This window comes from Gopherus flavomarginatus, chromosome 6 (genome assembly GCF_025201925.1).
Source record: "Gopherus flavomarginatus isolate rGopFla2 chromosome 6, rGopFla2.mat.asm, whole genome shotgun sequence".
NCBI lineage: Eukaryota > Metazoa > Chordata > Testudines > Testudinidae > Gopherus > Gopherus flavomarginatus.
The window spans coordinates 119,390,108-119,401,350 of record NC_066622.1 but is presented as its reverse complement, the minus strand read 5'-3'; the positions used below and the strand labels follow the sequence as shown (position 1 = coordinate 119,401,350).

At 41.4% G+C, this 11,243-nt stretch overlaps 1 protein-coding gene across 2 annotated transcripts in view; it reads right to left on the bottom strand.

Annotated features, from left to right (window-relative positions):
* Nucleotides 1–3,630: 3,630 nt before the first annotated feature.
* The window catches only part of OAT (ornithine aminotransferase), a 28,650-nt gene continuing 21,037 nt past the window's right edge, over nucleotides 3,631–11,243 (bottom strand). For both annotated transcript variants that reach the window (XM_050959543.1, XM_050959544.1), the window contains 4 exons: nucleotides 9,745–9,873; nucleotides 7,063–7,176; nucleotides 5,905–6,049; nucleotides 3,631–4,646 (listed from right to left, as the gene is read on the bottom strand). In XM_050959543.1, coding sequence (XP_050815500.1) covers nucleotides 4,486–4,646; nucleotides 5,905–6,049; nucleotides 7,063–7,176; nucleotides 9,745–9,873 — 549 coding nt within the window. In that variant the 3' untranslated portion in view covers nucleotides 3,631–4,485. The remainder of the gene's footprint in view (nucleotides 4,647–5,904; nucleotides 6,050–7,062; nucleotides 7,177–9,744; nucleotides 9,874–11,243) is intronic.

Here is an 11,243-nt window from a genome sequence, read left to right as displayed (position 1 = left end):
CTGGGGTATTTAACAAAACAAACAAAAAAAAAAAACCACTCCCCACACCTGGGGATTTGTCCTGCTTTGAGCAGCAAATTGGACTGGATGATCTCCTGAGGTCCCTTCCAACCCTGATATTCTACTTTTTTATATAAGAACCACCTGGAAGAAAATTTCTAAACCTAACTAAAATTCTGGAAAATGAAACAGGAGGGGTTTTCATTTGGCTTGCTTTTTTAAAAACAAGAATATCCATTATTATTTATTTATATCCATAAACTGGAGAGACTACAGCTATGCCTATTAAAGGAGGAACAAGAGAAGCAGAGAGAACAATTTTACCAAGGGAAGAAATCAGACTCAATGCACATGCACACATACACAGAGAGAGAGGATGGGAATATAAAGGTATTCTGACTTTACCCCTTTAAGCAGTCGGGGAGTGGGGAAAGGAATTTTGAATTTCCTAGTGTCATCCCAGCTGTTGCTACTATCTTGCTGGAGCTCCCTCCCCAGTCTTTTATTGATGATGAATGGAATGTATCCTCTCTCCAACATCTTGACCAGCTCCACCCTTTTAAATAAAAGGAACTGAGATGGGGTTAGTTTGCTTTCCTTGTTCCCAAAGTTGTATGGATGTCCTGTCAAGTATGTTTATAGCACTAGCTTAATAACAAATATAACACATACCGCCTTTCGTTTAAGGATCTTAGACTTGCTATCATTACTAACTGAATATGATGCATGGAGAAGGCAAACTTCTGTGCTAGGCTCAGACTTGAGATAAAAAGGCTTAATTTTAATAAAAATAACATGACACCAACAAACACACGTCACTGTAAAACATTAAAAGATTTATAGGAATCCAAGATCCTGTTACCACCTATCTCCATGATGCCACAAAGCTTACTTTTGAAGGGACTTAGTCAGTTATGAATTATATATCACTTTCTTTCTGTTACACCATTAGCTCTGGTTATATTACCTGGCAATCTTGCACCTCTCTAAGTGCTACTGACATCAAGCCACACCTTACAGCATTTTGTCCCTTATCTCCAAACCCAACAATCACCATTATATCTCTCTCAAATACATATTCACCTTATAAGGAAGATTTCACCCTCATTCTCATTCATCTACAGCTGATATTCATCCCATCCCTTTATCCTAAAAAAATGTACATTGTGAGCCAGCCTAAGGTTCTCTAGTCCTGCTCACTTCCATAAATAACCACCAACTTGCATCTGATGAAGTGGGTTTTAGCCCACAAAAGCTTATGCCCAAATAAATTTGTTAGTCTGTAAGGTGCCACAAGGACTCCTCATTGTTTTTACCAACTTAATGTTGCCTTTGCAAGATCTGTGTACACCATTTTTATACGCTCTGCTACTATTTAGTAGTCTTGGTTCATAAACTTTTGACTACAGTTAGTAGGAAATATTTGCACTGGGCAAACTGAGAAAGGAATTTTTAAAAAGAGTGAGATGCATGGCATTGACTAACCACTGGCCTACATCAGCTGGAACTGCATTACATGGTCCAAGAAAAAACGATTACTCGCCTTCTCGTAACTGTTGTTCTTTGAGATGTATTGTTCATGTGCATTCCAATCAGGTGTGTGCACACCATGTGCACGACAGCCAGAAGACTTTTCCCCCCAGCAGTATCTATACGGTCAGCTAGGGCACCCCTGGAGTCACGTCTTTATGGCACCAAATATAGGGCTCTGCTGACCCAGTCCCCCACCCCCCTCAGTTCCTTCTTGCCAGGTACTCCAACAGAGGAGTAGGAGGGAGGGTATTGGAATGGATATGAACACCACATCTCGAAGAACAGTTACGAGAAGGTGAGTAACTGTTTTTTCTTCTTCGAGTGCTTGTTCATGTGAATTCCAATCAGGTGACTCACAAGCCTAAGTTCTGTATGCAGGGTCAGAGTTGTCCACTGATTGGAGGACTGCGCTACCAAAGGCCTAATCATCTCTGACCTGCACCCTGGGTGATTGCATAATGTATGGTGAAAGTGGGTATGGAAGACCATGTCGCTGCTCTGCATATTTACTGGATAAGAACCGCCAGGAATGCAGTGATCAGAGGGGCAGGACGTGATCCATGATAAAACCCATTGAGAAGAGACTGGAAGACCTTTCATTCTGTCTGCCACACAGAATAGTTGAATGGACTTTTGGAATCGCTTTGTTCTCTCATGAAGAAGGCTAACACTCTGCGGATAACCAGCAAGTAAAGCCTCTGCTCTCTACCGTTCGAGTGCAGCTTAGGATAGAACACTGGGAGGAAGATGCCATGGCTGATGTGAAATTGGGAGACAATCTTTAGGAGGAAAGCCGGGTAAGGCCTGAGCTGAAACTTGTCCTTATAGAACACAGTGTAAGGAGGCTTGATGTTAGGGCCTTGAGCTCAAACACCCTCCTGGCTGAGGTTATTGCCACCAGAAATGCCACCTTGTACAAGAGCTAGAGCAGGGAGTATGTCTCCACTGGTTCAAAAGGCGGACCCATCAGCCTGGAAAGGACCAGGTTGAGGTCCCAAGCTGGGACCGTCTGTCTGACTTGTGGGCATAGCCTGTCAAAACCTTTGAGAAAACAGCTGACCATAGGGGTTGGCGAAGACTGCACTCTGCACCTGGATGGAAGGCGGAGATGGTGGCCAACTGAATCCTTATTGACAACATGGACAGCCCCTCCTGCTTGAGATGGAGAAGGTAATCCAGTCTAAGTGGCATAGAGGCGAGCATCAGGGATGAATGATGCCTGTCTGCCAGAAGTCTTATGTTCATTGCCATGTTGGTGCCGGGAGTCCTTAGCCTCCTTTCTTGGTGCTGGTGCGCTGCGCGCGGAAGAGGCGGCGCTCAGCACAGGCTCCGCCAACCTGGGTCAGACTGCGGATGGAGGGCTGCCTCCATGAGGAGAATTCAGAGTCTCTACTTGCGATCCTTAAGGGTCCTCAGCTGAACCCCGTTGCAAATGTGACATGTGTCTTTTTGGTGACTCTCACTAAGGCACTTCGAACAAGAAGTGTGTGGGTCATTCTTCGGCATCAATTTCCCGCAGACGTCACACGATTTGAACCCTGGCAACCAGGCATACCATGGTGTTGGAGAACAAAACGGAGGGGGAGAACCCCCGTAACAGAAACTTAGAGAAACTACTACTAATAATAATTAATAATATAACTGTATACAGATGATAGTGGGACACTGCTAAATGCACTTGCAAAAGCAAGAGCGAGGAAAGTTCCAGCTAGCCATCATCAGCAGTAAGAAGGAACTGAGGGGGGTTGGTTCGGCAGGGCCCTATATTGGGTGCCATGGAGGCGCAACTCCAGGGGTCACCTACGGATACTGCTAGGGGAAAAATCTTCCAGCTGTCATGCACATAGCTCAGAATTGACATGAACAAGCACTCGAAGGAGTATTCTAGTGAAAGATTAGCAGTGACCATCGCATGTACCTGTTTAGTACTATACTCAGCAATTTCCAAAAGGCAGGAAGGGTTTAAAAGCACTAGTCCTGAAGGAAAATAAAGCAGAAACCTCCAATGTTAAGGTGGCTGCAAACAGATGGGATGTTCATTAATACCAAGGAGCCACTTGGCCATAGCTATGAAGAAAAGCTCTTGTCAGGTTCAAGTTAGGCTAATCCTTTTTTAATGCATTGACAGTTTTAATTGAACATGGACATTTCTTAATACAAGATGTATATACTGTAATGTAAATAAACATCAAATTATAGAAGGAGAACAGTTTTAGAATGGCAAACCAAGATCTGTACAAAGATTAGTTTCACAATCTGCAAAATAGAACACTGATCACATTCTTGAAAACAATTACTATTATTGTCATACATTCAAGAGATTTTACATACAGAGTATAAGCTGGTCTGTGACACATTTATCAGTAGAACATCCAGTTTATCAAACCTTTACAGTTAGATGCCTTTTTATAATTGCAAAAGAAGAACAAAAACATTGTTCCATTCTTGATGCTTTGAGGATGGGAGCCAGGATTTCTTGGCATGACAACCAGCAGCGTCCACAGCAAGAGATTCAGCCCTACATGTACAGCACCAAGTGAGATAAAATGCCAAATACAAACCTTTGTGCAGTTATACGAAAGGGTAATGTTTATTATTAAAATATGCGTAAATTACACATTCAACTTTGGCTGAGACCTTTAGCAATTTAACAGATGTCTGCATACAGGCTCCTCTCAAGACATTTAACTTAAAGCATACAGTACATTATTGGTTGAATAGCTTCACTTTTTCATTTGCAAATAGTCACAACAGATTGGAAACTTCAGAGTCATGATTTACATTCTTCTAATCCATTATAATTTAAGTACCTAAACATAACTAAGTTTTAGAAGTATAAGTCCTTTAAAACATATAGGAGTGGATGTTTGCTTTGAGAGTGGGGTCTTTATAGCACATCTTTCAACTGCATCTGCTAGTTGACCCAAGATGATGTGCTGAAACAACATGTCTTCAGAAAGACAGAATGGTTTTATGAATGATTTCAATGCACTCTCTGATTTCATCCTCCTTGATCACAAGCGGAGGTGCCAGCCTGATGATGTCACCATGTGTCGGTTTGGCGAGAAGTCCATTATCACGAAGCCGCAGACACACTTTCCAGGCATCATAGTCTAAAGCAAAAAAAATAAATAAATAAAAAATTATGCTACAGAATATCAAGTGTCACCATGTTAATCTGTAGTGTGTGGTACCAGATTGCAGCATCTTTGCTGTCTGGCAGTAATTAGATTACATATGCAGTGTTCTTTATCTTAGGTGGCCAATCCATTTATGAGCTACTTCCCAGGTAAATGTTATGCCACTGTCCCATGTGTGCGTGGCTATCCATATTTTGTCTCCAGCACAGGTTTTCTGCTATTCTGCTGCTGAGAACTTGACTCAGAAATCAGATACAATTTATTCTGGACTACAGTAGCTAGATATAAAACAGACAGGGATGGCGCATCCAAAAGTTCTGTACTCCACAGAACACACATCCCTTGCTCTGATGAGATTACTGTCCATCTAGACCCTTCCCTCTTTCCCAATCACTGTAATTTTTAGGAGCCCAGATGCTCCTATAAACCAAGTGAAGAAAGAAAGAGAGAGGAAGGCTTAACAGAGGTTACAAATAAGGTGCATATGATATACCTAAATCAGTGCATAATGTCTTAAAACTACCAAGGTAACTCCAGCATTTCTCTGCAGCACTTTACCACAGAAAGCAAGAGGACCAGAACCAGCAGAAAAAATGAATGAGAGTATATGACAGCACTACTCTGTATACTGCACTTTCAGGTGCAACTCAAGGTGTTAGTCCCTGGAAACTGATGTTCTCAGGGGTTCTCTCTTCCCCTCCCAATACCTCATTGTACTCATCTGTGACACTTTACCTCTTTATTCCAGGACTGACAACCTGGGAGTACAGCAGCAATGCGTGCTAATAGTGTGCCTTCAACTCTAGAAGCTATTCCCTCTCTGTGTGGCTGGGATGGAAACTTTCAGGGCACAGTGCAAAAGACATCTCCATCTGTTCCATCCAGCTTTGTTTGGGCAATTAGCTGGGAGGGTGTTTATTGACAGTGATGAAAATGCGTGATGTCTGTTGCCAGCACTGGTTTGATAGTTTAGCATTTGTCATATTTGTGGGAATTTACAAAGGTTGATGTAACAAACTAACCAGCTTTTTCTGCTTGAAATTAGACACACTAGAAAGGAAAAGTATCTCTTGTCAGAAACACGCAGTTGTTTGGACACACTGCCACTGGAGAGTAAGATGAGTTAGCCATGATTTGAAACCCAAGGTGACGTAATTAATTCATCCTTCATTTCACGCAATATCTGCAAGTCACTCACTTCAGCTTTGCAGCTGGTTGAGAGTTTTCTTACCTTTAGTTTCACGGATAACAATAGCATTTAGTAATCCTTTTCCTCTTACACAGGTCACAATGTCTGATGGAGTCTTCATGAGCTCACTCCTTAATAGGCTGCCCATTGCTTCTGCATTTTCACTTAAGCTTTCTTCTTCAATCACCTAAAAAGAAGTGAAGCTGAAGATAACTGAAGGGCTTTTTGGTTGTTTCAGTCTCTCTGCTAAGGTGGACTACACCATACTGGTATGTACAGACATGACATATATTACCCAGTACAGCACTTAGTGTTGGGGTACAAACAATGGTATCTGCTAGAAAAATCATGGTGGAGGCTGACCATCCAAGATGATTACTTGTACCTAGGGGTCCTTAATACTTCACGCTCTGAATTGCTCTGAATTTTTAATCTGAACTCTGCCTTCTTGTGCTTTTACTTTCACGTGTTTTTTTTAAACCACACACAAGCAGGTGGACACTCTTCAAAGACACAATCTATTAATCCAAGAATTTGCCTGAATCTATATACTGGACAATACTTTAAAAAAAAAAAAAAGCTTTATGATTTACTGGAAAACTTACATTAAATAATTATTAAAGCATGGATTCCTTGACATGATATTGTAACAGCATCTGTTTTGAACTCTGACACCACAGATGTTTGAGTAAATAAATTATGACAGACTAACATCCTTCTACACACTATAATAAAATGACAAAATTTAAAAGCTTTTTTATTAAAAATGGCATAGGAGAATGTTGTTACTTTAACAACTCCCTATAATACCATTGAAATATTTGGTCTTCCACTAGACAAAGGTAATATGTAAAGTGTTATCTCCAACTTTTTTATACTGGACTATTTAAGAAGTTTAAAACAGTAAAATTAATAGAAAGTAGAGGATACAAAACACATTCTGAAATAACAGTTAGAAATGTTACAGTCAATATATACAAATTATAGAAGCTACCATCAGTTTTCCACTCCTATCGAAACACAAAATTCTGACGGACAGCACCACTAGAAATGTCATTTATTTAGTAAAATTTTGAAGTCATTATTCTCCATTGTTTATACACATCAACTTTTGCTAAAGTGTGTCATTTAAACATAAGCAACCAAAACAAATGTAATATTGTCCCTGGAATGTCAAAATCTTAGCTAGAACCTACATACCTCAAGTGCTGATATAGCCACACGGCAGGCTAATGGATTTCCTCCATACGTAGATCCATGTTCACCTGGCTTAATGGTCAGCATAATTTCATCATCACACAGTACTGCTGATACCTAAAAATTGGGAAGGTCCACCAATTCACATGCATATATGTAATGATCAAAATAACTTTACGCTTAGACCAGACTTTCTTCAGTACCTAGAAATTGGTAGTTTTCAGTCTGCATAGTTTGTTACAAACATCCACATTCCTGCATAGATTCCACATCCACAGATCTATATAGAAGGAAAGGCTATCTAGCAGTCATATGGCACAATATAACTAAGTTTGGAAGGATTAGATTTATATCACTAAATGTTAGTAAACATTGATTTCACCATGCATACACAAACTGATGAAACAGTATTTTCAGTGACAACAGAAATATACAGACAGGCAAAGAAAGAAGAACTCAGCTTGAGAACTCAAGAGTTTAAGTTAGGGATATTTACTTTGTATATTTTGACATAATGCTGGCAATTTGTGTTTTAATAGTTATAAAGCTTTAACTTTATGAATCAATGTCAACTGTTATTAAATAATCGTCTAATTCCCCCATTGTCTGATCCTCCCATAATTCCCTGCAACTGTGAAAATTTAAAAATAAAAAGATAAAAAACTGAAAAAAGCTTAAATAAACACTGAAATTATTAAAAAAAAAAATAGAAAACAAGTTCTTCCAAGCCTAAATATAAACCACTTAACTACATAGGTACTGTATACTGTCTTAGTAGATATGAGAAGCATTTTACATTGTTTACCATTTTGAGGGGATTTTAATATTCAGTATTCTGATTAACAGCTCAGATACAGCTCCAGTCAGCAGTAATGCTCAATTACTGGTTGTAGCTTTCCTACTCAGCAGGAATTTCATTACATTAGAGCCATTTAAGCCAGTTCACATGAGCATTCTGGACAACTGAAAAAAGATGAAGATTAATGCTCACTCAGAAACAAATCTTTAACAGAAGCTATTTTAATGTGTGCGTGAGAATTTTCTTCAGCTTTCAAAGTTAATCCAGCTCAGCACAGAAACAGCAATGAAATAGCTCTATGAGAACTGGAGCATAGAACGATCGGTACTCTGACACAGAGAGCAGCAAAGAGCCCTGTGGCACCTTATAGACTAACAGACGTTTTGGAGCATGAGCTTTCGTGGGTGAATACCCACTTCGTTGGATGCATCATGTATTCACTCACGAAAGCTCATGCTCCAAAATGTCTGTTACTCTATAAGGTGCCACAAGACTCTTAGCTGCTTTTACAGATCCAGACTAACACGGCTACCCCTCTGATACTTGACACAGAGAGGAATTCTGCCCTTAACATTTGATAGTTACAGTTGTTCCCGCTCGTTAGGATAACATTCAACGAGACAAGTGACATTCAAAGTACTGCAGTATGTCAGAACCACAATACCTTAAATCACCATCATAAGAACTGGAATAGTTCATACCATTTATACTAATATGGAAGTGAAACCTCCAAAAAACAAAGGCCTTGTCTACACTACAAAGTTGCAGCGCTGGTGAGGGGGTTACAGCGCTGCAACTTAGGATGTGTACACACCTGCAGGGCATTACCAGCACTGCAACTCCCTGTTTGCAGCACTGGCCGTACACCCGGTCGTGCCTCGGGTGTAGAGGATCCAGCGCTGTCATCAGGTGTAGACACCAGCGTTTTTGTTGACCTCCGTGGAATAAGCAGGTATCCCAGCATACCTGAGGAAGCCTCTCCGGTAATCAAGCAAACTCCACTGCCCTCCAAACAGGTCTCCTTCCCCGCGGTGTGCTCTAGCGTTCCCCGACCCCCCCTCCAAGCAGGTCTCCTTCCCCGCGGTGTGCTCTGGCGTTCCCCGACCCCCCCTCCAAGCAGGTCTCCCTCCCCCGCGGTGTGCTCTGGCGTTCCCCGACCCCCCCTCCAAGCAGGTCTCCTTCCCCGCGGTGTGCTCTGGCGTTCCCCGACCCCCCCTCCAAGCAGGTCTCCTTCCCCGCGGTGTGCTCTGGCGTTCCCCGACCCCCCCTCCAAGCAGGTCTCCTTCCCCGCGGTGTGCTCTGGCGTTCCCCGACCCCCCCTCCAAGCAGGTCTCCTTCCCCGCGGTGTGCTCTGGCGTTCCCCGACCCCCCCTCCAAGCAGGTCTCCTTCCCCGCGGTGGGCAACAGCGCTGCAGCGTGGCCACATCTAACACCACTTGCAGCGCTGGTTGCTGTAAGTGTGGCCACTCTGCAGCGCTGGCCCTATACAGCTGTACTAATACAGCTGTAACAACCAGCGCTGCAAAATTGTAGATGTAGACATACCCGTAGTCTCAGTGGTTGGCTTGGAAGTTGATAACAAAGGGTCCTGCTCTTTTGGCAGGCATACCATTAGTCCAATCATTAATATATAGTTCTTAGTATACTAACAGTTGGACAAGCAACTAACAAATTGTGTATTTCATGAATTTCACTTGTATTTCTAGCAAGTTAGGGTATCTGGTTCAGAGTACCTCACAATTCTGGAAGTAGTTATTCCTATATGTACATACATCACCTTCCCCAAGAATGCCACACATCAGATCAATTTTACATTTAATTTGTGACAATATAGTCTCGCCAATATGAGCTGTTGGTTTAAACTGAAACAGTGTTTTGCTACTTACAGGATATACACCACCAGAAAGGGCCTTTCCAAGGAGCACCAGGTCAGGTCTCACATTTTCATGGTCAACAGCCAGCATTTTCCCAGTTCTAGCTAAGCCGGTCTGTATTTCATCAGCAATAAACAGAACCTTTACAAAAATTCAACAATGGATGACAGTTTACTGAGATATCGAATAAAGATTTGGACATACTGATCTTTCAGAAAGTTAACATACAACATAGCAAAGTCACCCCTAGTACCTGAAATACCTGCCAACTAACCTACACTGAGCACCCTTCTTTTTCCTCCATAAAACTCCTGAAAACCCATTGTTTCCATGACACACAGACTGTAATGACTGCTCGACTTGTCATACGGTAATTTTTACATTAAGACTTCTTTGGGGCAGACAAGAATTCTATTCTACATTTAGCACATTCCATATTATTTTACATAGAACTTCCGGTGTTATAGCAGTATAACAAGGGGTCATATTTTCAAAAGCCCTCATCATTGGCCTAACTCTACTCTCACTTAAGTCAGTTCAGTGACTGCAGTGGGAGCACAAGCAGGCTAATGCTGAGCACTTTTGACAACCCTAGATAGTAAGTCTATTGGTCTTGTAATAAAATACATTACAAACACTACAATCTTAAATTACTTTAGTCTAAGATGCAACCTATAGTCACGTTGCCACATGGAAAACGCCCATGGAGGGGGAGGAAGACGACGACAACCTAAGGAGAGAGAAGCATCGACTATGTCTGGAGAAGGAGATAATTGTGTATTATGCAGGAAAGTCTAATTGCTGCTATTATATTTGTCCTCACTTTAAAAAGAGAGGGATTATGGAGCAAATACTCCACTATGAAGAGGATGTACTGTTTGGATTTTCGTACAAAATAGTTGAATAGGGAGAACATAAGACAATCAGTGTCAGGCAGAAGACACTAACAGAGGCATGTGGGACATTAATGTTAATTAAGTGCTTTATAGGGACCTAAAGTAGTACTAGCTACATGATCTTATCTGGATGGCAGGATCTGCAATGGCAGCAGTTGTCTCACTGACTCAATTAACTGAGGAGATAAACAGACAATTCCACTAATTTGAGAGAGTGACACCAGTGATTAGCCTGGCCCATTGTGTTTATACTGAATGCAGTTCTGGGGTTGGATGCAGCTATGAGTAGCTTGCCCTAGTGAGAGTTAACATTGTCAGTTGCATTATTTGAAACCTGTCCATTGCATGGAGAATTAGGAGATATGCCTCTGGCATCAAGAGACTGAACACAGCTTCTGGCTAGCTAGCATTATTCCTCAACAGCAGCTATATCTCTCTAGGCACAGAATTAATTTAAAAAAGGGACAAACTCAAATGCTTTACATTTCCATTTCATCTTGACTACTGTTAATGCCATGACACACTTGATTTCACCCAGACACATCATGTTAGATCTAGCCCGCAAATTTGATTCCCATCACTGTGAAATTTAAGAAGTTAATAATTAGATAACAC